Source organism: Sminthopsis crassicaudata, chromosome 1, assembly GCF_048593235.1.
Source record: "Sminthopsis crassicaudata isolate SCR6 chromosome 1, ASM4859323v1, whole genome shotgun sequence".
Classification (NCBI taxonomy): domain Eukaryota; kingdom Metazoa; phylum Chordata; class Mammalia; order Dasyuromorphia; family Dasyuridae; genus Sminthopsis; species Sminthopsis crassicaudata.
In genome coordinates, this window is record NC_133617.1 from 502,227,679 (window position 1) to 502,254,825 (window position 27,147).

At 33.1% G+C, this 27,147-nt stretch overlaps 1 protein-coding gene across 1 annotated transcript in view; it reads right to left on the reverse strand.

Moving 5' to 3' along the window:
• Positions 1–19,301, reverse strand: part of PRR16 (proline rich 16) — a 284,114-nt gene extending 264,813 nt beyond the window's left edge. Inside the window, 1 exon segment of the mRNA XM_074281522.1 lies at positions 18,922–19,301. Coding sequence (XP_074137623.1) covers positions 18,922–19,077 — 156 coding nt within the window. The 5' untranslated portion in view covers positions 19,078–19,301.
• Positions 19,302–27,147: the final 7,846 nt, after the last annotated feature.

Below are 27,147 nucleotides of genomic sequence, written 5' to 3' on the forward strand. Positions count from 1 at the left end.
AAGAAAAATTTAAAGCACAAGGTTTTGCAAAGGTGAATGTTGAAAATTATCTTTGCATGTATTTGGAAAAATAAAATACTATAAAAAAATAAAATCTCGGAAGAGGTAGAGAAAAATTGGGAAGAAAAATAAGAATAATGCAGGAAGATCATGGAAAAAAAGAGAGTCAGCAGTATGGTAAAGGAGATGCGCACACATACAACTGAAAAAAATAATACTTTAAAAAATAGACCAAATGATAACAGAGTTACAAAAAGCCAATAAGGAGAAGAATTTCTTGAAAAGCATAATTGGCAAAATGGGGGGGGAGATATATGAAAATTCATTGAAGAAAAGAACCTTAAAAAATATAGAATTGGCCAAATGAAAAAGAAGGTACAAAACCTCATTAAAGAAAATAATTTCTAAAAATTAGAATTCAGGAAGTAGAAACAAATGACTTTATGAAAAATCAAGAAACAATCAAAACCAAAGAAAATTTTTTTTATTTTATTTATAAATTTTTTGACAGTTTATATACATGAGTAATTTTTTATAACATTATCCCTTGTATTCATTTTTCTAAATTATCCCCTCCCTCCCTCTACTCCCTCCCCTTGATGACAAGCAATCCCATACATTTTACATGTGTTACAATATAACCTAGATACAATATATGTGTGTAAATCCCATTTTCTCGTTGCACATTAAGTATTAGATTCCGGAGGTATAAGTAACCTGAGTAGATAGACAGTAGTGCTAACAATACATTCACTTCCCAGTGTTCCTTTTCTGGGTGTAGTTGTTTCTGTCCATCATTGAGTAGATAGACAGTAGTGCTAACAATTTACATTCACTTCCCAGTGTTCCTTCTCTGGGTGTAGTTGTTTCTGTCCATCATTGGTCAACTAGAAGTGAGTTGGATCTTCTTTATGTTGAAGATATCCACTTCCATCAGAATACATCTTCATACAACAATGAAGTGTACAGCGATCTTCTGGTTCTATTCATTTCACTCAGCATCAGTTGATGTAAGTCTCTGCAAGCCTCTCTGTATTCCTCCTACTGGTCATTTCTTACAGAGCAATAATATTCCATAACATTCATATACCATAATTTACCCAACCATTCTCCAATTGATGGACATCCATTCATGTTCCAGTTTCTAGCCACTACAAAAAGAGCTGCCACAAACATTTTGGCACATACAGGTCCCTTTCCCCCCCTCAGTATTTCTTTGGGATATAAGCCCAATAGCAGCAATGCTGGATCAAAGGGTATGCACAGTTTGATAACTTTTTGGACATAGTTCCAAATTGCTCTCCACAATGGCTGGATTCTTTCACAACTCCACCAACAATGTATTAGTGTCCCAGTTTTCCCACATCTCCTCCAACATTCATCATTATTTGTTTCTGTCATCTTAGCCAATCTGACAGGTGTATAGTAGTATCTCAGAGTTGTCTTAATTTGCATTTCTCTGATCAGTAGTGATTTGGAACACTTTCATATTAGTGGATATAATTTCAATTTCATCATCTGAGAATTGTCTGTTCATATCCTTTGACCATTTATCAATTGGAGAATGGTTTGATTTCTTACAAATTAGGATCAGTTCTCTATATATTTTGGTAATGAGACCTTTATCAGAACCTTTAACTGTAAAAATATTTTCCCAATTTGTTACTTCCCTTCTAATCTTGTTTGCATTAGTATTGTTTGTACAGAAACTTTTTAGTTTGATGTAATCAAAATCTTCTATTTTGTGATCAATAATGATCTCTAGTTCTCCTCTGGTCATAAATTCCTTCCTCCTCCACAGGTCTGAGAGGTAGACTATTCTCTGTTCCTCTAATCTATTTATGATCTCATTCTTTATGCCTAAATCATGGACCCATTTTAATCTTATCTTGGTATAGGGTGTTAAGTGTGGATCCATATCTAATTTCTGCCATACTAATTTCCAGTTTTCCCAACAGTTTTTTCCAAATGATGAATTTTTATCCCTAATGTTGGTATCTTTGGGTTTGTCAAAGACTAGATTACTATAGATGTACCCTTTTTTGTCCTTTGTACCTAATCTGTTCCACTGATCTACCGGTCTATTTCTTAGCCAATACCAAATGGTTTTGGTGACTGCTGCTATATAATATAGCTTTAGATCAAGTACACCTAGACCACCTTCATCTGACTTTTTTTTCATTAGTTCCCTTGCAATTCTAGACCTTTTATTCTTCCATATGAAATTTGTTGTTATTTTTTCTAGGTCATTAAAATAGTTTCTTGGGAGTCTGATTGGTATAGCACTAAATAAATAGATTAGTTTGGGGAGTATTGTCATCTTTATTATATTTGCTCGGCCTATCCAAGAGCACTGAATGTCTTTCCAATTATTTAAATCTGACTTTATTTTTGTGGCAAGTGTTTTATCATTTTGCTCATATAATTCCTGACTATTCTTTGGTAGATGGATTCCCAAATATTTTATACTCTCAACATTTGTTTGGAATGGAATTTCTCTTTGTATCTCTTGCTGTTGCATTTTGTTGGTGATAAATAAAAATGCTGAGGATTTATGTGGATTTATTTTGTATCCTGCCACTTTGCTAAAATTCTGAATTATTTCTAATAGCTTTTTAGCAGACTCTTTGGGTTCTTTAGAACTTAGGGAATCCCAAATAAAGAAAAATATAAAAAAACAATATGAAAAATAAATGACCTGGAAAATGGAAAATAGAAGAAATAATTAAAAAATTATTGGACTACCAGAAAGCCACTATCAGAAAAAATTGTCTACATCATCTTTCAAGAAATTGCCAAGGAAACTTGTGCTTTTATTCTAGAACCAGAGGGTAAAATAAAATTGAAAGAATCCATCAATTACCTCCTGAAAGAGATGCCAAAATGAAATTTCACAGAAATATTATAGCCAAATTTCAGACCTCCCATGTTAAAAAGAAAATACTGCCAGCATCCAGAAAGAAACAATTTAAGTACTAGGGAGCCATAGTCAAGACAAACCACACTGGGAAATGAATGTAAACTGTTATTTTTACCTTCTGAATCCAATTCTTCCTGTGCAACAAAAAATTCGGTTCTACACACATATATTGTATCTAGAATATACTGTAATATATTTAACATATATAAGACTGCTTGCCATCTGGGGGAGGGGGTTGGGGGAGGAAGGGAAAAAATCTGAATAGAAGTAAGTGCAAGGGATAATGTTGTAAAAAATTACCCATGCATATGTACTGTCAAAAAAATGTTATAATTATAAAATAAAATAAAAATTAAAAAAAAAAAAGACAAACCAACACTTGGTAGCTTCTACCTTCAAGGATCAGAGGACCATGATATTCTGGAGAGCAAAAAAATTAGGATTACAATTAAAAACCTCCTACCCAGAAAAAAGTTTAATCATGAGGGGGGAAGGGAAATGACATTCAAAGAAACAGAGAATTTTTTAAGCATTCTTGAAAAAAAATAGAGCTGAATAAATGAGTATCACATATAAGATTCAAGAGGAGCATAAACAATAAATAGGAAATGGAAATCATAATGGAATTAGTAAAATTAAACTGTTTACATTCCTAGATGAGAAGATGATAATTTCAACTCATAAAAGTTTTATATCATTTCTAGCAATTCTTTTCTGGTACCAAAGAATTGAAAATTGTGTGGATGGCATCAATTGGGAAATGGCTAAACAAGATGTGTTAATTTTGTTGTGATGGAATATTATTGTGCTATAAGAAATGATGAGCAGGATTCTCTTAGAAAAACTGAAAAGACCTACATGAACTGAAGGAAATGGCTATGTGAAATGTATTATGTAAAAGTAAGAACAATACTGTAAGAGGATCAGCTGTGAATGAATGACTTTGCTATTCTCAGCAATACAAGGATCAAAGACAACTCTGAAAAATGCTATCCATATCCAAAGAAAAAAACTAATGATGTCTGAATAGAGTTTTAAGTATATAATTTTCTTTGTTTTTCTTGAGTATTTTATCCATTTTAATAACAATTAATACAGAAATATATTGCATGACTGTATATATGTATATGTGTATATACATACATACATATATGTGTATACACACATATAAACATATATTAAATTACTTGTCTTGTCAGTGAGGGGCATTGGGGAGAGAGGAAGGAACATAATTTGGAACTCAAAGTTTTAAAAATTCATGTTAAAATGATTTTAATATGCAGTTGGGAAAAATAAAATATTATATTTTTAAATAAGTAGATCTTAGCTTTTACCTCTCATATGTATTTTTCATATGTTATTTTGCATTATAACTATTTGCTTATGTGTAGTGTTTTCATAATCTGAATTCCACGTGGAGACAAACAAATCATTTTTTAAAGTTGTAGATTTCCCCTAGTACCTAACACAGTGACAAAAATTGTTTGTTAAAATTCCTTGTTATCCTCTCCTTTCTAATGCTTAACAACATGCAACATCCCAGTGTTCAAAATCCCTTGTGAATTTTTCAAGATTTCTGAGCAACTTTAGTGGATAAAAGATAACAAGTTAAAGAAAGAGAATGATTACAAAAAAGTGGAATGCTTGTGAGGGTTTTTGATTTGTATAATATATAAATATGTACTTTTAAAAATGAAATTAGATAAGGGGAGCAAAGAAAGTTGGGGGGAAGAAAATGGGTTATGGAAAAGAAATTATATCAAAAAAGTGAAGAAGTAGAAGAAAGAAAATGTGTCCTTTGGTTTTTATAAGTATATAATGTGTAAGAAAGGTAAGGAAGGATTAAGACTTGGGGCAAAGAAAAAAGATAGGTAAGGGAAGCAATGACAAAGAAGGAAAAATCAAAAGAGTGGTTAAAATAGAAAGAAAAGGAAGAATCTAAATAAAAGAGAGTTCAAGGAACTCAATGTGTTTTGTGTTTTCCCCTACATTCGAAAGAATAATCCAGAAACTGTCAAGTTGTAACCATGAAACAGCTACTCTAATATGCTTATAGGCATGTCATTTATGAGGAATGTTAGAAGACTAACATCAGAGTAATAATTATCTGTATATGTAACTGAATCAATTAACATGCTCTGAAGAAAATAATATACTTTACATATAATATACATTACATATATTTAATACACAGTATATTGAATATACTGTGTGTTAAATTAAAATATACCTTGATTTTCCAGATACTTTTTTTGTTAAAATAAAACATAAGCAGTCAAATACAGAAAAGAGTAAGAACTTCATAAACAACCATATGCAAAAGGAATGATTCATTTTTAGCACAATTCAGTAAGAAGACAGATGGCTCACACTGAATTTTTTGCATTTATTTTAATTTTTTTTACAAAAACTCTTCTGATATATTACATGAACCTTATTACATTAAAGAAGCATTAAATAATGCAATTTCCTCTTGCTACCTTAAAACCTTCTGAACAAGCACTGGGAAAGAGAAGTGAGTTTTAATCTAGAATCCAAATATTCCCTTTTCCAAGTCTGGCTCCCACTTCCCAAAGATATAGCATTAAATTTCTGAATGCCTTATTAAATAAAAACTTAAAAATAATGTTGAATCATGGAGAGAGTATTGAAATTTGACAATGGAATTAAGATCATAGATTTAGGGCCAGAAAAGATCATATAGTATAATCCTCTCATTTTACTGGTAAGGAAAATAAGGTCCAGAGATATTGAAGTAAGTTTTTCAAGGACACAATAATAGTAAGTGGCAGTAGATAATCTGAGATACCTTGACAAGACAGCAATCTTTCCACTGAATCATACTATATTATTTTAGTTGCTTTTTATGTTCTTTTGACATTGGAATTTTCACATTCTGAATCATATCAAAGTTATTTGGATGCAAGTCTTCTACTTTTTTCAAAATAATTATTTTCAAGATGTAAGATTTCTATGTAAGATAATAAAGTTTTTAATAATGATACACCATTTATCTGTATGCTCATATAAAAAAAAAAGATGGTTTTTTCTAGCAATAATGCAGGGAAGTATGTAGTAAAATATGACTTCTACTTTTCCAGTGAGGAAACTAAGGTTGCTTGAATTGCCCATGTTCATAAACGTTTAAGATTTAATGATTAATTGCTTATGTGATAGAGCATTTTCAGATTTATTTATATAGAGCATTTACAGATATTACCTGTCTATTTTCACACCAAACATTTCAAGTGAGATATTTCTTGTCTTGTGAGTCATCATTAAGTTGTGTCCAACTTTTCTGGGCAAAGATAATATAATGCTTTGTCATTTCATTATCTATTGAATTCCCATTTTAAAGATGAGGAACTTAGGCAAATAGGGTCAAGTTGCCCAGAAACACACAACTAGTAAGCATGACAGGTCAAATTTGAACCCAGATCTTCCTAACAGGGCTGATTCTCTATTCAGTGTATTACCTGGCAAGTAAGCCAGTAGGGCAGGACAGAGTGGCATTGTTGTGTGAGGACAAAAAATAAAAAATAAAAAAATAAAAACAAAAAACACACACACACCCTTAACTGGCTACAAAGCTCAAACCATGCTTAACTCATGAAGTACTGAGACAGAACTAAGTATACACATAATTAGGATGAATGACCCTACTGATCCCTCACTTTCTTTTCCTTCTTGACAGTTAATAAAACAGGACTTCCATAAGTTTCCAGATAAGAGGACAGGCAGTAATCACATTGCCCTACCCAGCTGTCATGGACCATTGGACACATGAAACTTTCTCTCTCTCCCTCCCTGTCTCTTTTTCTCTCTCTCTACATCTATCTCTATCTCTGTCTTTCTTTCTATATGTCTCAATTTTCTTGATCTTAGGTGAATGTTAATACCAAAATGTAAGTATCTAGGTGATAGTATGTGATGGAGAGATATTCATCAAATGTCCCACAACTGGGAATAGTCAATCTCAGAATCCACCAAAGCTGGTGAATAACCCAGAAATTTTGAGAAGTGAATAAGCAACAATGGTGAGATGGATATGCCCAAGTAAGCAATTTACAGAACATGGGAAAAAGCTTTAGACTGAAAAGGCAGGTATCCTAATTCAACAAAAATAATCAAGCTTTATGACAATTAATAATTTCTCCTACTCTATCACCTGACCAATGAGAAAAGATGAGGGGTGGCCAAAGGTCTGTTTGTGGAATCGCATTCACACACACACACACACACACACACACACACACACACACACACAATTGGATACACACATACACATACAAATGTGGTAGGTAACTGTGTGGGGGGGGCACACTTGTGTATATTCATCCCAGGATAACCACAGTTTCAGGAAACAAGATCTAAAGGAATAAAAGTCCATCTATGAATTCCAGATAGTCACCAATATTCACAACCAAGCAGAAACTCACACCTAATAATAACTTTATGAGAAGTTAAAAAAGAAAAGAAAGGATTTAAATTGCTAAGAAAACAATAAATTAAGCCTTTTTTTTCTATAGAGATATATTTTAATCTTGAGTCTCTTTTGGATTCTTTACTAATATTTAGATGTGGCCATTATACAGGCTTTAACCAACCTTTACTTGAGAGTTAGACAAATCACTCTGATCTATAATAATATGATGTAATTTAATTTAATTCAAGCCATATATATATATATATATATATATATATATATATATATATATATATATATATATATATATATATATATATATATATATATGTCTGCATAGATATGTAGATATATCAAAATCTATACACATGCACTACTAGTTGGTTATCCCTTGGGGAGTCTAACAGTTAGTATGGGAGTGCAGTTAAAGAAGTTATTTTAGAGACAACACTACAATTAAAGGTAGGATTCCAAGCAGTTTTCATGGTTCCAGGTCTACTGTACTGTCTTGCGAATTTTGAAGTGTTGTATCAGTTACTTTACACATTATGCCTTCTATTCCCTCACTTTCTCCTCATCCAGGTGGTGTTCAATAAATTCTTATAGAATGAATCAGCATAGGAATGTACAAAGAAAGTTCTCAACAAAGCAAAGAATAAATGTCAAAATTGTAAGGTTCAATTTAAAGCATTGTCATTAACCTTAATATTTATGCTCTCAAAACAATTCTATCCTTTACAACATAGAATATCATTACTCATTGCACAAATAAGGAAGAAGAAAAAAGAATGAAGAAATTAATCTTTAAGTAAATAAGCATTCTATTTTTTCTGAAGGGGAGCAGGCTACAAATATTCTATTTAGAGGAGATATTTTCAAATTATTAAAACCCATCTGACTATAATAACATATAAGCATAACAATATTAAATCAAAGCAAAATAGCCATTAAATTAAAAAAAAAAGTTTACCTAAACTATATTATTTTTCTTCCTAGGATAAATCTATTACAGCAAAAATGTTGCATTGTTTGCTAAAACTATTGGGCTCAAAAATTATAGAAGTTATAAATATCTAGGTTTCCATCAATATTTTTATCAAACAATTGTTTGAAAAATAAGAAATTCATTCATTTTGATATGTATAAAAAATGATTTTTTTTCCACTGAAATAACATTTTTTTTGTATTCATAGATAATGATTTCTCATTTTAGGAAGAAACTTTTATGATACCAAGGGAAAGAAGGGAAATAAATGGTTAAAATTATCTTTGCAAGAAGGAAAAAAAAATTGTCTTTTTTGGATTTTCACAAAATTTGGTTAAAAAACTATCTTTGCAAGAAGTTAAAAAAAACTCTTTTTGAATTTTACAATTTTTTTGTTTTTACCTGCAAATATGTTTCTAACAATTTCAAGCCATAATTGATACATGGGACCCTTTACAAAGATTTCTACAATGCCCATTTTAAAGATTAAGGCATAAAAATCCTTTCAGTCAGTAAGCCATTCTTGGTAGGGATAATGTTTTTGGCCATAAAATAACTAAAAGAATCATCATAACATATATGCTGTTCTTCAGTATTGCCCTTATTTTATATCATGTTATTCTTCTAAATTATTTATTGAATGCATTTTCAAACATAGCCAACATATGCATTTCTCTAGCTTGACTACAGTTATTTATTAGATGATAGTATATACATATAAATTCACACATATACATGTATGTGTATAGATATGCTTATATGTTTTTTGTATGTATACATATGCATATGCACACATGATATATGTACATCTTGTGCACAAAGCATACATGTGAATGAGCACATGCATGTTTATATGTGGTTAAGTATCCATGCATGCAGGGGCAAGGAAGGAAAAAAGAAAAAAGAAAGCAAGGATGGAAGCAAGGAAAGAAGGGAAAGAAAAGGGAAGGAAGGAGGGAGAAAAAGGAGGAAGAAGGAAACATTTATGACTTTTGAGACTATATTTTAAGTAAAAAAGATAAAAACCAAAATTTAAAAGGTTAAAAAAAATCAGAGTATAATTATCTTCTACGATTACAATAGGTACTTGTAGTTTATAGGAGACTCGAAAAAGGTTGTTATTCCAGACTGGTGTCATGAGTGATTCAAAAGAATTTGCAGACTCAGATGCATCTCCAAATCAAGGGGCAAAGTTTATTATAAATGTAATTCCAATTAAACCAGGCTGTTCCAAAGGAATTTAGCAAGGAGCAAGAAACAAGAAGATAATTTTATAAGAAAGAGAAACAAAGAAGAGGTTCAGGTCACTGATTTTATGGCTTAGAAGTACAATTGGGTAGTGATAGAGGTGGGGCTGCATCCTTTATTGCTTGTAGAGTCTTGAATAGAGGTGGAGCAGCAACCATCATTGAATTCTGTGACTTACTCAACAAGGTGTTCTCTGACAGCCAAAATTGTTTGTGACACTCCCAAGGCTAGGTGGCTTTAGGGTTTCTTAGAAATTGTTACATTCTCCCAAGGAACTATACCTCATCATACTGATACAAGAAATATCACTTCATAAATATCCAAATATGCCAAAGTTATATAAAAGAAACTGTTCTTACTTATATTATAAGAAATACTGCTTAAAACAAAGGGGGAAAAAAAGATAATTCTTCTCCAGTACATCATTACTAAGGAATCCATGATGAAGACCCTTCTGAATGGAGACTTTCAGTGATCCCTGAAAAATGTGCAAAGAACCCAAATATATTTTGAATATACCACACAGTGATTATTTCACCAAATAGAATGGATACTACACTAATAGATCAGATAATCATAGAATGTTTGATACTCTAGCAAATGAATTAGGCTACCTTTTTAAAACTGTAGCTAGCAATCTTCTACAAGTATTAGTGTGCTTCCTGTTAATTATCAGGGAATAGACACAATTAATGTTTAGCATATGTATTTGCAAAAGTGACCAAGTAAATACAGTTCTACAAAACATTCCCTATCACAATACTAGTAAATAAATATCTGGAGAAAGAGTGGGAACAAATTTGTGAGTACAGTGGTAGGAAGACACATATGGGAAATGAATGTGGCCAAAGAAACTCACAGCTACAGAATTTCAATATTGTTGAGTGAAAGATCTGAGCTGGATATCTTGTTCATCTGGGCTTGATCCCCACAGGACACAGTATCTTTGCTTGGTGAGTAACTATACTGTATTCTTTGCTAGAAAGATAGTGTCCTAGAAGGAATAAAAAATAGGGAATGAGAAGAAAAAGGAAAGAAATCTTGCCCTCTCCCCTCAAAAATGATAATCCTTCAGAGGCCTATTTCATACTACACTTATGTCCCTTTAATTCTAATTACCTCAAACTAATTAGTTGTCCCTAGAGTTTAGTTATTGAAAGCCAAAGAAAGGTTTGTTTAATTTTTGTTGGTAGTATTTAAACTGAAATTTGGTCAAGCAGGGAATGAGAATTGGAGGACATTTCAATCATAAGAATGGTATAATTAAAGTCATAGAAAAAGGGAAATGGACAACACATTCATGGAATGGTGACCACTCCATTTTGGCAAGCTCATTGAATATATATGTCAAATAACATTATACTAAAATTAAACAGATAACATAAGGTTAAGAAGAAAAGAAACTCATTTTCCTCATTTCTTTGCAGAGGGGGAATACTATGCATATATTATATTGGATATAATGCTAGACAATTGATGTTTTTCTTTCTTTTCTTTTATTCTAAATTAAACCCCCCATTTGTTCTTTATTATAGATTATAGCTTGCTAAGAATGGGGATATATTTGAAAATGAAAGTGATATGAAAATAAAATAAGAAACAATTTTCTAGAAATGTTTTTGTTTTTCTGAATGCAGATTCTAAATGAGTGGGAAAAGTTCACTTTTTTTTTTAAACAAGATATTAGTAATAGACAATATATTCACTACTCTAACAGCACCAATTTGAGTGTTAAAAATCCTAATACATCCTTTTCATGTTCAGAATCTGTCTTTGATATTTGAAAACTACATATAACTAATTGAAGAAATATCTGATTGGTCAATGTCCAATGCCAAGTCTTATTGGGATCAATACTTATATTATGAGAGTTAAAATCATCCTTTAATCATTCTTGGACTTTTACCTTTGCAAAGTAGTTTGGTTTAAGTATAGAAAATTCTCAAAACAACATGTTTGAAAAGAAATATCATGTGAATAACAATAAAAATAATTCAATGATTTTATTATTTATTACTTCAGTGCTGCTTGAAACATTCTTTAAAATATTTTTATTACTAACTGAATTTTGAAATAAGTACTTCAAACTGGTTCTATGATTAGTCTGAATATATTATAAAGGGCAGAATATGTTTAATGACCCACTTCAGATACATTTCAAATAAACAAGAAATTCCTCATATTGGAACAATGTGCCACTGAAACTAACATATTTTCTTCTTTTTTTTCTTTATTCTTTGAATAACACATCTTAGATTTAGTAATTATATCACTGTGTGAAATGCCAAACAATATAATTCTATTGGCATTTGATAACATAGCAAAGTCCATTCAGAAATTAAAAGGTATGAGAATATTCTATAGATTACTTTCTCAAATTTATTTTGTCTAAATAAACCAGGTGGTATAGTAGATAAAATATCAGTAGATAGATATATCAGTATAAAAAATAGACCTAAATTCTAATCTAACATCAGACATTTTGTGTGACCCCTGGAAAGTCACATAACCTCTTTTAATTTCCTCAACTGTACAATGGAGATAAGAATAATACTTACCTTCAGGACAGGTTGTTAAAAGGATCAAATGAGATCAAATTATAAAGCACTTAACTTAGTTCGATAATAGCTACTATATGTATTAGGCATTTTATTATTATTAATGTGACATATATGTATATCACATCTATATTAACCAAAATATAATAATAATATGGGATTTTCCAAATGAAATGTCATAAAACTCCAAATGAATGACAGTTATTAAGAAGTTTCAAACAAAAAAAGTAATAAAATTTTTATATTATCATTATATGACTGATATTACACATATATGTATATATAATTACACATATGTGTTATATATATATATGTATATATATATAATATAAAATCTCACATTGGAGCAAATATATATCATATAATATATAAAATATATATCATATTCATCCAACTATGTTAAACAAAAATAGATGTTGATTAAATACCATACATTATTATAAATTCCAAAGTTGGAAGGGACCTCAGAAATCATAGAGTCCAATGTGTCACTGGAACAAAGTCCTATCTACAAAAATATCAAATTAAATTAACTTAAATTAAGTGATATTTCAGTGATTGCTTGACAAACTAAAGTGTTTATGAATTCACTTTTACTTGAGGCAGTTCACTGAATATTTAAATAGCTCTAGTTTTCTTTATGTGATATTGAATTTACTCATTTACAATTTCCACTGATCCTTATTCTGCCTTTTGTGGTAAAATAGAATAAATCAAATTCCTCTTCCACATAGTAGCTCTTCAAACCCTTGAATACAGATTGTCACTCCTAAAGCCACATTCTAAGTCTTCTGTGCTCTATGAGAACTCATTAATGAAAAAACAAAACAGAAACACCTTCAATAGCTTTCTTATGAAAAGCATTAGCCCTCATTTTTCTTAATAAGGAATTTTATGAATTGTTGCTGTTTAGCCAACATATTTATCTATTAGTTACTATGTTAACAGCAGTTTTTAACTATGTTAAAATTCAAGGTAACAAATATTACTATTATTATGTATTACATTAACATTCTTATGTATTAGAGAGTATATAATAATGCTTGACCTCAGGAACATATACTAAGTATAAATGGAAGGTAATTTCAGAGGAAAGATGCTTAGGGATTTGATTAGATAGGGAAGGTTCACAACCACCAAAAAAGGCCTTTTAGAATAGGAGAGATTTGCTGTTTTTCCTTTTTTCTCAAAGAGGACCAAGACATCAGGGAAGTGATGCTATGACATCCAAGTGTTTTGGATTTATGCAAGGGAGGGCAGTGCAAGGTCTCTGCCTCACTTTCCCTTCCAGAGTCATCTGGGTCTAGTGGCAAGATATAGATCAAGATGAGTGGACATGAGTGGACATGACTCTAGACTTTGGCTTTTTTGAATTAAGATCTTCAACAGATCTCAGTTTGATTGCACCCATTCAGTGATTAAAGCTAGGTAGCAATTGAGGCAAAGAATTTTATCTTTCCCCTAATACAAAAAAAAAAAAATCTAAATAAATGAATGAATAAATTTGGAAGGGGGAGACCCTCAGAGTTTCTGGCCAAAACAGAAATGACTGCTACTCAGATCCTGAATCTGAAAGGAAGGGAAGGTAGTCAGGAGGTTAAGGTAAAGAAGGAAAGCATCTGCTAGATTTTAATTTCATTATTAAGAATATCTCCTGCATCTCTCAACAGTTGTTTTAGGAGGAAGAAGCTTTCAAATATAGTGAATGAGAATGAAGAAGATATATTGTTGGAAGAGAACAATACTTGAAATGGCTAAGATAAAAAGAGACAAGATAAAAAAATAATAATAAATTATCTTTTTAATTAAAATTATCAAAATACAGTATATATTTTAATATATTTTGTATTCCTCCAATAACACCCATAAGTTGTATTATAAACAAAGCTTTGAGAAAAACCTGAGGCTTCTAGTTTCTAGTTCCTTCTATTTTCTGTTATCATGAGTAGAGGAAAGATTTGAAAGCACTTTTGTTCATTATTTATTTTTTCTTTCATTTTATTTACTTTTATTTTTATTCATTTGTTTATTTTTGTGGTTCATGAATAATATCAAACTTTCTCAAAGTTAGATTCTTGTAGTAATTTTCTCAAATTACTATAATAATAAAATAATAATAATAATAAAAGAGAAACACTAAAATATATGATTCCAGAAATAGTCATACAAAAAGTAAAATATCTGTCATTAAAGGAAACACATTAAGCAAATTAGTACCAGGTTTTCATGTCAGTGTAATAGTGAACAGGAACACCTGTGTCAAATGAATACCAACAAGCAATCCAAACAGTCTCATTAAACATTAGTTGTCATACCTCCAGCCAACCACAAGGAAAGATTTCTCTGCTTTATAACTCCCTTAGAAGGAAATACAAACTGCAATTGGCTCATGTCAGACTGCTTGGGCACTATTTTTAAAGAACCAGTATTTAGAAGAACTTCATTCTCACATATCTCTCAGTGAAAATGGATTATCCTCCACCTGCTACAAGTTAATGGTTTATATTTGCCCAAAATACTCTTGGGCCTCACATCTATTTTCAACTTTAGAGATGTAGAAAAACACTACTTGGATGAGCTAATTTCTATTGGTCTCCTATGGCAATCCAAATGTTACTCATCCTCTAAGGCTCAACTAAAATCCTTCTTTCTTGTGGAAGCTTTCCCTGAATAGTCACTGATAGCTCTTTAGAGTACACCTCTATCTAGTAGTAATTTGTTTGTATTATTTAACATTGTTTTATGTTAGTCTTTTCTTCCTACATTGAATGTAAGTCCCTTAAAGACCCTGTCTTACATTTCTCTCTTACATGTCCCACACATATATCACAGCAGAACTCAGTAAGAATTTCTTAATCTTTTTGAGTTTTATTCTCATTCTTATTTCCTCTTCCAAAGAACAGAATCACCAAGGGATTACTAAATGCAAAATTCTCTTATTATATGATTATTACTAGAGAATCTTACAAACATATAATTATATTAGATTTTTTTCAGGATTTACTTATCTTGTCTGGAGAAATATTATTTAAACCCTTTGAATTTATGTAATAAACCATAATTTAGTGAGACAAGCTTACTTTGAAGGCACTGGAAAGATTTGGATTTCCTTATAATTCTTTAATTCTTCAAAAATAAAATTCTAAACATAGAAAAATTCTGATAATTCCATTTTTTCTCATCTGTCATTTAAATGTGAAAAGGGTACTTTCTGAATTCAATAATAAATCACATGTTTCTACCTTAAATTTACAATGTTAATTCTTAGTCATGTAAGCATGCAGTGATAAATATGATTTATCATACTATTTAGATGTTTTTGATGACTTAAAGAAAATTAGTTTAATTACTAAAACTCTTAAGGAAGAAACATATCACACTGATAGTGATACAACTGAGGAAAAATTCAAACAAAATTTCAATTCCATGATCATAGCAGAAGATTTATATTGTGATAAAAAGCAGAATATTGAAAAAAAATATTGTATTTTAATTAAAGTAAAATCAATGGAAAAATAAAAAAATATACTATATAGAAATTGGCACTCTGACCCATTCATGACCATAAAAAACCCTGTTCTTTGTAAGAACTATTTATTAATCGTGTCAAAACATCTGTTTCAAAACATGCTACTAATGATGAAGGAATTCAAAGTCTAAATGTGAGAGTCTACATTTAATATATACTAATCTTAAACTGGAAAGTTAGCTTAACAGCAAGTGGAGAATTTGTGTCAGAGATAGAAGACCTGGGTTCAAATTTCTCATAACGCAGTGTCTACATGACTACAGACAAGTTATAACTTGACAATGTTCCAGGCAACTAAGAATATGTAACTGCATATTTGTAGGAGTTTTTTTCATCAATGAAAACAGACTGGGTTGGGGAAAAGAAATCTAATCTTTTAGAACATTTCTTGTAAATGTTTATGAATAATTATAGCAACTTTTATTTTTTTTCACACTATACATGTCTAATATAGCAGGATTGCAATTTAGAAAATCTCTAAGCACTACATTAAAAGTAAATTTAATCCTGTGCAGCCTAACTTATAAAGATAGATGGGGGACAACTGCAAGATGTCAAAAGGTTAACATGCTCTATAAATATATTCTTAAAATAGTTACAATATATGTTATAGTTAACTAAATGACCAATGTTTTAAAATTTTAGAGTATGTAGTTTAACATGCAAACACTATACTGTTTGGAACACAAACACTGAATTATAGAGCCTAGTCTAGCATTCAAAGTTTCAGCTTTACACTGATACATGTTATATTAGTACAACTCCCAAGGGGAGGGGGGGGTAGAGAATGTTGGTGCCCAATGAAAGCATCCATACTTACTTGCATTTCTTACATTCCTGAACATTACATTATGTTGTCTCATAGTTGTGATATTTGATCTATTTGTTTTCATACTCCCTATATTTTCTTTATATCTTTATTCTAAAGTAACAAATTGCTTATAAAGAAATCATTATCCTGTTCAGATCATTAGAATTCCAATTTTAATAACCAATCTTGGTTTAAATAAATGACATTTATAAATAATAACTAGATCCCAATACTGCCAAGACAGTTAGCTCATTAGAAATGAAGTGAGGGGGTAGGAGTGAGGAACAGTGACAGAGAAACAGATAGAGAAAATCTGATAGATAAATAGATCTATCCATAACTATATTTAGTCTATTAATCTATAGTAGCACAAGAGTCTAAAAAGGTTTTCTAAAGAACCACAAGGTAGTTAAAACTTTACTAGACATGTAGTCTTCAGTTGATCAAGGGCAATGATTCAAATGTGAAGAAAATAATATGTGGGGTTTGTTAAACCAAATTAGACTGTAAAATAAGGAAATTAAAGGATTGTGCACAACTGAAAAGACATGGAATTATGATTCTCTTTATTTCAATCCTAATTTAATGAAGACAGCAAAAAACACATATTGTCACTGCAGCTTTCCCAGATCCTCAGCAACACTGTAACAGTAAATATTTATTTCATTAAACAGAAGCCTAATGAAAGGAATGTGTTCAAATTTTAGTTTAAAAAAAATGCATGCTTCTAACAAAAAACAAAACAAAAACAAAAACAAAACATAATAGGCTGCCATACATGTCAGAAAAAAAGGAAAACAAAAGAATGATCAGCATCTTTAGACAGAGAATTTCAGCCTATAACCTAACCATCTGTCAGCAAGTAATATGAAGAAAAACGAACAAGTTTTAATCTTTTAGCTACAACAGCATTTGCCATTGGGGAGGGAAATCATGGTAATTACACTTCTGTCTGAAGATTAACCTACAGGAACTGACACTTGCCACTGGCAAATTGAACCGCGTTGATGAATGTGATGTTTTAACAGACTTGCGGGAAGGAGGGAGAGGGTGTAAAAGAAGGAAATCCTTGTTTTGGCTATTACCCAAGTCAAGGAAAGAAGTGTGTGTGTGTGTGTGTGTGTGTGTGTGTGTGTGTGTGTGTGTGTGTGTGTGTGTATGTGTGTGTATGTGTGTGTGTGTTGGTTTGTTTGTTGGGGTGATGGGGTAACCCTTAGAGGCCAGATGCTCAAATCAGTCACAAAATTTCACCTCTCTAGTCTCCCTGAAAGGATTAACTATCTGAGATAACCCTCCTTCAGTAGCTTACTCCCACCGCCGCCACCTTTTTAAGTTACCATTTAAGCTCTCAGCCAACCCCAAGATAAGAATTCTCTCTCTGAGAAGGAAACCGGGGGCGCCAATTAGGAAGCAGAATAGCGGCAGCAGTAGCAGAGCCATGCCAGCTCTGCTCTGCTCCAAACCAAGCCAAACCAAGCCCCGTTAGCGGAGGCGGTCACCAGACACCGCCCCGCCCAGCTCCTCTGTAACTCTGCACACTCCTCCATCTCCAAGCTGTGATGAGTTCGGCAGTCTCAGACCTGAAGGCATTCTTCTTGCCTTCCCATAAATATCAAATAAAGCTTCTGAGAAGACAGTAGAAATATTCACCAGTGTTACCCACTCCAAGAAGCGAGTGACCAAGTTACAAGGACCGTGCGTAAACACACACACACACACACACACACACACACACACACACACACACACACACACACACACACACACACACTTACTTTGTATCCTAGAATGAAATTAAAGAATTTACGGAAAGAGAGAAAAGGCAGAGGGGGGAGTAGGGAGGTATGGAGGAGGATGCTTCAAGAATTAACCGAGACCCTATTCCAATATAGAGAGTTGGGATCCCTCTGTCCCAACCACAGCCTCCTTCCTTACAGCCGAGCCTTCACCAGATCCGGGAAAATGAGCTGCCCCGGGTCCGACCCAACAGATCCTAGCCAAAAGCGCCTAATTCGCGTGTCTAGAAGCAGCTCATCTACCAGCACTGAGCGAGCGGACTTTCCAAATTAAAAAAGGGATCGTATGACTGAGAAAGAGGAAGCAAAAGGAACATCATAAACCCTCTCCAATTCCACTGATTATTTCTTTTCCAAGGCGAACCCAACCCCCCACCCACTCCTCTCCGCACACTAGCACACGCACACTTCCATCCACCGGTGCATAGAAACACTAGTTGATTTCTTCACGAATTAAAAAAAAAAAAAAGTGTAACAAGTCTCAGCAAAAGGGGCTGGAACAAGAAAAGTATGTTTGCGAAAGCTTTCTTAGTTTTTTTTTTTTTCCCGGGAGTTTAGAAATCTGCCAGTTTCCAGTGAAACTGGGTGCCCCCAGTACTCCGAAGAACGGGAAACGCAGCATTCCCTCTCCACCCTGTAGCCTCTCACCTCTTTAAGTTCCTTGGCCACGTCCTTCAGGTCCCCTAGGACTAATTCCAAATCCTCTACGATGATCTTGATCTGCTCCTTCACCTTGGTTTTGGAGGCTGCTGGTTGCCCCTCGGTTGGAGAGGAGGAGGTGGTCCCCTTGGACTTGGCTGACATACTTTGGGGGCTGGGGCAGGTGGGCAGGGGACGCAGGTCAGGACAGTTGGTCCAGCGTAAGCTGTGTGCCCCGGTCTGTGGCTCCAGAGCCGCAGCCACCCTGCTCCCCCAACATGTTTGGCTCTTCCTGAACAGCGGGTCTCTGCGCTTCGCTCTCTGCCAGGCGGCTGCACTGTGGTGCTGCCATCAACTCCCAGAGAAACTGCACTGAGAGCGCCCGGGCTGCAGACTGGCGAACAGCGCGCCTGCGCCTGCCTGCCGTACACACCACTCTTGCACACGAACCCCCTCTTTCCCTCACGCAGGCACACAGGGGAAGAAACACAGGGAACCTAGGAGGGAAAGGAAGGGGCAACCCGTCCCGCCTGGATCCCTTTCCCACAACAGTAGTGTATACCAATGTTCAGATACATGGTCTTACCACTGCCATAATCTTTCCTCATACCTTAAAAAAAAAAAAAAAAAAAATTCAAATAAATTTAATACACATTTATTAAGCCATACTTTGTGCTGGGCCACACCAGTCTGACCCTGAAGATATAATGATGACAAGCACCCTACGACACTTCTTCAAAAAGGCTATACTCTAAGGAGGTTCACAAAAAATTGTTACCAATTATAATTTGATTAGGAGAAAAAGAAAGATTTTTTAGAAATGATCTAGAAAATTTGAAGAAGGGTCTTACAACTAGCAGGATTAGGAATTACTTGATGGAAATGATAAGTCTAAATATAACATACCTTGAAAGAAGAGGATTTCAACAGGAGAACAAGAATTGTGCTCAGTCCAGTCAGAGGTGCAATGTGAGAGTCCAATCAGAAGCCATAAAGCACTAGACATTTCTGGAAGCATTTAGTAGTTCCCCTTACATTGAATTTTAGAATATATAAATGATAATACCATGAATCCTGCATAGATCCTATTTCTCTGCAGTGCTTTTACCTGTTAGGTAGGGGTAATAGAGCTGTGGTTTAAAGGAAGGGTGGAGATCAAACTTTGGAATTCCTCTACTGCCAACCTGAAAAGTATGAACATTGCCTTAGTTGATAAGTTCTAGCTTTTGAAAAAGAAGATCTGGGTCTAAATCTTCCTCAGTCATTTGCTAGCTTGATGACCAGTAAATCAAGCTTGATTAATACCACCTTCTAAGAAATGCCCTTTTTTTATCCTTTTTAATTCTGGTGACTTCTCTTGCTTGATTATTTCCAGTGTGTCCTATACATAGCTTAATCATCTATATTTTCTTCACCTTTAGACTGTGACCTCTTTGAGAGCATGTGCTGTTTTTTTTTTTTTTTTTTTTTTTTTTTTTTTTGTATACCCATTTTAACACAGTGCCTGACACAGTAGGAATTTAATACATTTCTTTTTGACTGACCCTGACCAAGACTCTACGACACTCAAATTATGTCTGGACTCTTTTGTTATAATCATTTTGTAATTTGTGGCAGGAATGTAAGCTGGTCTTGAATTTCCATCATAAATCCTTCCATTTAGGCCAGTAAATACAGGTCTTAAGCATCCGTTTGATGCTTCTTTGTCACTTCTTTATCTGAGTCTAGGAATATGTTACCTCTGCAGAAATTTTTTGTCACTCTTTGATCTTGGTCATTTCAGAGTTTCCATCTGAAAACAAATCACTTTCAATTACATGATCACATTCAGTGGAATATATCTGTTATCAGCTATGTGAAGAAATATCTGCTTGTTCCAAAAATATTTCTGTTGTTGTTAAACATGTTCTGTTGTTAAATCCAAGTGAAGTGGATTTAATTAAGGCAGAAAGACAGGCCTCCCCTAGATGGCAGGTAGTCCAATACATGTTACATATGTTAAACTATATGTTAAATCCAATATATGTATAAATATTTATACAATTATCTTGCTGCACACACAAAAAAAAAATCAGATCTAGAAAGAAGGAAAAAAAAAAAAAAAACCTGAGAAGGGAAACAAAAATGCAAGCAAACAATAACAGAAAGAGTAAAAATGCTATGTTGTGTCCACACTCAGTTCCCATAGTCCTCTTTCTGGGTGTAGATGACTCTCTTCATCACTGAACAATTGGAACTGATTTGAGTCATCTCATTGTTGAAGAGAGCCATATCCATCAGAATTGATCATCATATAGTTTTGTTTTTGCCAAATATAATGAATAATCTCCTGGTTCTGCTCATTTCACTTAGCTTCAATTCATGTAAACCTTTCCAGGCTGCTGAAATGATCTTGTTGGTCATTTCTTATAGAACAATAATATTCCATAACATTCATATACCATAATTTATTCAACCATTCTCCAAATGAGGGGCATCCATTTAGTTTTCAGTTTCTAGCCACTACAAAAAAGGCTTTCACAAACATTTTTGCACATGTGGGTCCCTTTCCCTTCTTTAAGATCTCTTTGGGATATAAGCCCAATAGTTACACTGCTGGATCAAAGGGTATGTACAGTTTGATAACTTTTTGAGCATAGTTCCAAATTGCTCTCCAGAATGGTTGGATGCATTCACAATTCCATCAACAATGTATCAGTATCCCAGTTTTCCCACATCCTCTCCAATATCCAGCATTATCTTTTTTTGTCATCCTAGATAATCTGAAAGGTGTGTAGTGGTTTATAATAATTCTTGTCCCAAAAGTTGGGTTCTTAGGGTTTGTCAAACACTAGGTTGCTATAGTTATTGATTATTTTGTCCTGTGAAACTAACCTGAACCTGAACACTGAACAACTACTCTTTTTCTTAGCCAGTACCAAATAGTTTTAATGATTGCTACTTTATAATACAGTTTTAGATCTGGTACAGCTGTGGCCCTATGTTTTCTTAAAAAGCATGTAGGTTTTTGTGATAACAGTTGCAAGATAACTTAAAGTCTACTTTACAATTCTGAAAGTAGCCTATAAAGCTGTCATTTGTTTTACACATGTTCTTTTTTGGTTTGGATTTCGGATTATCATTTCCTTTATGTATTTATTCACAGCCATCTTTTTGAAGTTTTAGTTGGCATCATCTCTATTCATTAGTTGAATGTGACCAATGGATTCAATCTCCAAGCTTTTAGTCTCTAAGGTATCTTTTTATTGTTGTTTTTTGTTTTGTTTTGTTTTGTTTTTTTGTTTTACTTTTTTACAATAACAATTTTACCTTTATGAAGTTAAAATAACTTTTTGATATCCCTAAAGAGACTAAATAAAAACCCCCAAAGACATATATACATATAGGTAGATAATAAATACATTTAATAAGATATTTAATTTGAAATTTGATTTTTTTTTTTTAATTTGGAAGCCTTCTTTGGTCTTACATTGGAGAGAATATAATGAATTTACGCTTAACCAAAATATAATTAAACTGTCTTCCTGAAAAATGCCATATATTATATCAATTGTTTTTGGTATTATTCTGTTAGTAGAGGGTTTCACAGAGTTTTTCGTCTGGACATAAAATATTCTGGCATTCTCACTACATTTGCATCTGTTTTCTATTTTTTCAGTACATAAATAAGCCTTAAGTACAGAACTGAATCAAAAGTTTTGTGATAATCACTGAAAGAAAAACAAATATTATAGTGGTTTGAAAGAGATGGTTCAATAAGTGACAAATCTAGAATATCTTTTACAACGTGGGGACTTGTTAACCCACCCTTTTAGTTACTCGAGCAAGAATAGGGTTTTTCTTTGTTTTTAGTGATATAGATACAAACTGTGAATACTTTGTATACATTAACAAAGATGAATTTACTTTTATTTGAAAGAAACTTGGTGTATTCATATTTTAGTAGCAGATAAATGATTTAGCTTATTACAAAGAGTAAAATCCGATTAGAGTTTGAAAAGTGGTAAAATTCCTTGTTAGCACTTCATGTCCCTTTGTGAAAGATTTGACCAATAATCATAGATCTTACCAACTTCTCCAATTTCCAGTTTTGATGATTTGTACTTTCACTAGATTAGATTTTTTCTTGGTTAGAAAATTTAAAAAAAAAAAAAAAAAGTCTGCATACTGTTTCTTGAGGAGATACTTCTCACCTTTGATTTCTTTATTTTCTAGTCTCTATAATACAAATTTGACTTTTAATATTATTTATTCTAAACTTAAATAACTCCAAGATACAAAAGGCATTTCTATAAAGATAGAACAGAAAAAGAGAATTGTATATGAAACTCAGAATTGTCATTTAATGATTCTTGTTTTATACCAATATGATAATTCTACTTGTTACTTTCAAAGCTATTTCTGCCAATCCATGTGCCCTACTCACATTACTTCTTGTGTTCCTTTCAGTACATTAAAAAAATGTTTCATGTGCCTTCTTTTCTTTTGCTTCATTTACTCAATTCTTTCTATTCCTATCTTTATACCCAAAGAAAAGCTGAGAGAAGGTGGGAAAATCTTATGACAAATAAGTATAGCCAAGTACAAATTTCTTTCTTCTTTCTTTCCTTATTTATTTTATTTCATTTATTTATTTATTCATTCATTTATCTATCTATCTATCTATCTATTTATTTATTTGTTTATTTTTGGCTGAGGTATTTGGACTTCAGTGACTTGCCCATGGTCACATGGCTAGGAGTGTTAAGTGTCTAAGGCCAGATTTAAACTCAGGTCCTCCTGACTTCAGGGCTGGTGTTTTGTTCACTGTACTATCTAGCTGCCCCTTTTCTTTCTTTCTTTCTTTTTTTTTTTTTTTTACACTCATCACATCTCTGTTAGAAGATAGTTGACATGCTTTAAGAGAGAACAGTTGGTAATTGCATTGATAAGAGTCCTTTTTTTAATAGCTTTTTATTGACAGAATATATCCATGGGTAATTTTTCAACATTGTCCCTTGCAATCACTTTTGTTTCAACTTTTTCCTTCCTTCCCTTCACTCCCTCCCCTAGATGGCAGGCAGTCTCATACATGTTAAAAATATTAAAGTATATCTTAAATACAATATATGTCTACATATTTATACAGCTCTCTTATTACACAAGAAAAAGCAGATTTATAAAGATAAAAATAACCTGGGAAGAAAAACAAAAATGCAAGCAGTTCACATTCATTTCCCAGTTTTCTTTCTCTGGGTGTAGCTGCTTCTGTTCATCACTGATCAATTGGAACTGAACTGGATCTTCTCATTGCCAAAGATATCCAATCCATCAGAATTGATCATCATATAATCTTCTTGTTGCCATGTATAATGATCTGATTCTGCTCATTTTACTCAACATTAGTTCATGTAAGTCTTCCAGGTCTCTCTGAAATCATCCTGCTGTTTTCTTTCATACAAAAGTATATGATTATATTCAACAAAATTTATTCAACCGTTGTCCTCTGAGGGGGAAACACTTTTAATGGTGTTTTATTTTCTTCCAGTTACATGTCAAGAAAAAATTAGCATTCATTTTTACAAGATTTTGAATTCCATTTTTTTTTTTGCCCTCCTTTTCTCCTCTCCTCTCTTTTGGAGATAGTAGCCATTTTGATATAATTTATACAAGTGTTATCATGGAAAATATTTCCATTTTAATTACAATTGGGAAAGAAGAAACTGATCAAAAGAAAAAAGCACAAGAATAAAGTAAGATAAAATTATGCATTAATCAGAGTCCATCAGTTATTTATCTAATTGTGTATGGCATTTTTCTTCATAAGTTCTTTGTACTTATTTTGGACCACTGTGTTACTGGGAAGAGCTGAGTTAACCATAGTTGATCACTTTATAACTTTGCTGACATTGTGTACATTATTTTCCTGGTTCTGCCCAATTCAAACTTTTAAGGCATTATTTCCCTCAGTTAGCTTTTGTACTTTCTTTTCCATTTGGTAAATGTTATCCTTTAAGGAATTATTTCCCCCTCAATGTATTTTTAAAAAATCTCCCTTTTCATTTGGCCAATTTTAATTTTGAACAATTTCCCAAGCTGTTGACTCTTATCACTCTCATTTCTTTCCCCATTTTTTTCTCTTGCTCACATATGATTGTTAATCTCCTTTTTTAATTCTTCCATGAATTCTTTCTGGGCTTTTAACTACCTTTTTTGCCCATACTGCTTCTTCTGTTTGTGTCTTGGTCTTCTCTGTCAGCATATTAGTTTCCTCCCTGCCCCCTTGTTTTTTGCTCATTTTGTGGGGGTGGGGTTGTGGATTTTTTTCCTTTATTTTAAATTTAAGCTCTACTCCCCAGGTGGAATGAGAACTGTTTCAGGCTTCTTGTGCCAGGCGCTATAGGCTCTGGCCATCAAAGTGGTGCTGTACTGATGCTATTCTGAGGCCCATGGGGGGGGGGGGGTCTTTCATATCTGGTGCTGTGCTGAGGATTTAGGGTGAGAGATACCTGTCTTTGCTTCAGGCTGTAGGTATCTGGCAACTTATCTGGTGCTAGTTGGGTCCTAGCGTTTGTGACTGGCCTGTGCTAAGTCTTGGCGGGGTGCTTCTGAAATTCCCTAAGCCTACAGGGAAGCATACAGTGTTCTTGCACTTAGAGGATGTGTTGCCAGGAGCTGGGCTGATACACATGGTGGTCTACCCTTTGGAGACTGCTTTCTTACTTGGGACCATTCTGAAGCACAGAGAGGTCCCATTGCTTGAGATAACCTGCATACCTGAGGCTGTACCAAAGCAAATAGTGCTTTCCAGCTCTGAAGCTTGGTGATTCCCCTGGCCATGCCAAAGCACAAGATGGATCCTGGTATTGCTACTCACTCCCTCATCCTCACAAGGACTTTTCCTGATTTGCAAAGATGGGGTTTGCTGCTGGCTCATTGGGACACTTCCTGTCTCTGTCTGTGTCCCCTCTTACCTGAGTGAGACAGAACTCTCCTATATCCTCTAAATTTCCTGGGCTGAAAGATTATTTTACTCCATTTCCTTGTTGGTTCTACCCCTCCTGGTAGACCTGTCTTGTACTGTTTTATGACTGGCTGGAGGAGAGCATGGGAGAGTTACAGGTATTCATTGCTTATTCTATTATCTTTGCTCCTAGAAGTTTGACCCAACCATTGCCCAATTGATGGGCATCTCCCCTTTTATTGTAGTCCTTGTTTTTCTTCTTTTAAGCAAGTTTACTTTGCTTGTGACTGTGTTCTCTTTGGTATTTTTAACCAATTTAACCAATTATGAGAAACAAAAAGTTCCACCTCTTTAAAGATGTATATTCCTTTATATTCTAGTTTATATATTCCTTTATATTCTAGTTTATCCTATTTATCCTCCTTTCTCTTTTTCTTTTGAAATTCTGAAAGCCAAATCACTCTATTTACAAGTACTGATTTTATGATTGCTCTTCTTATTTTTATATAATATCATTAGTACACTTCCAAGACCTTTAAGTTCCAAAAGACCCTATTATTTTCTCTCTCCCATTAAAATTATTAGAATTATTGTAACATTATCATAGATATACTTCCAATTGCATGAATAAACTTATCTTTCTAAATTCTTCTTTATAGTCACATTAGTTTTTCAAAGTTCCTACTCGGATCTTTTTTTTTTTTTTAAATCAGTAATGAAGGCATCAAAATAAATCAATAATTCTTTTTTCTCTACTCTCCTAGTCTCCCTGTGGGTCCTCTGAGTTAGTTCACTCTCCTCTAGCTCCTGAGTTTAGCCCTACCCTGAAAATTTGAAGTTCAGAGTTCTGGATCTTCAGTGCTATGTCCTAGGACAGACTGATAGAATTTTGAAGTTCCTTTGAACTTGAGCTATCTGAGTGTTGCCACACAACATTGTTAGTGTCCTTTCTCCATAGCTTTAAATGTTCTCTCTCTGACCAGCCTTTGACTTTCGGCTTCTCTGAGGCTTTTTCAATGAGATATTTAGGTTTCTCTCAGAAAAAAAAAAAAAAAAAAAAAAAAAAAAAAAAAAAAAATTATAATTGTCTGTGCTGGAACTGTTAGCATCCCCTTTTTCCTTTTCCCTATAGTAAGTATTCTAGGTAATTTATTGTGCAATGTTGCATCAGAATAAGTCAATTATTATATTTTAATTGGGTTCCATGATCATCATTTAACCTGATATGAATTTTAGGTTTTTTCCTGTAATTGCTATTGAGAATTGTGCTTTTCTTGCTCATCCAGGCAATC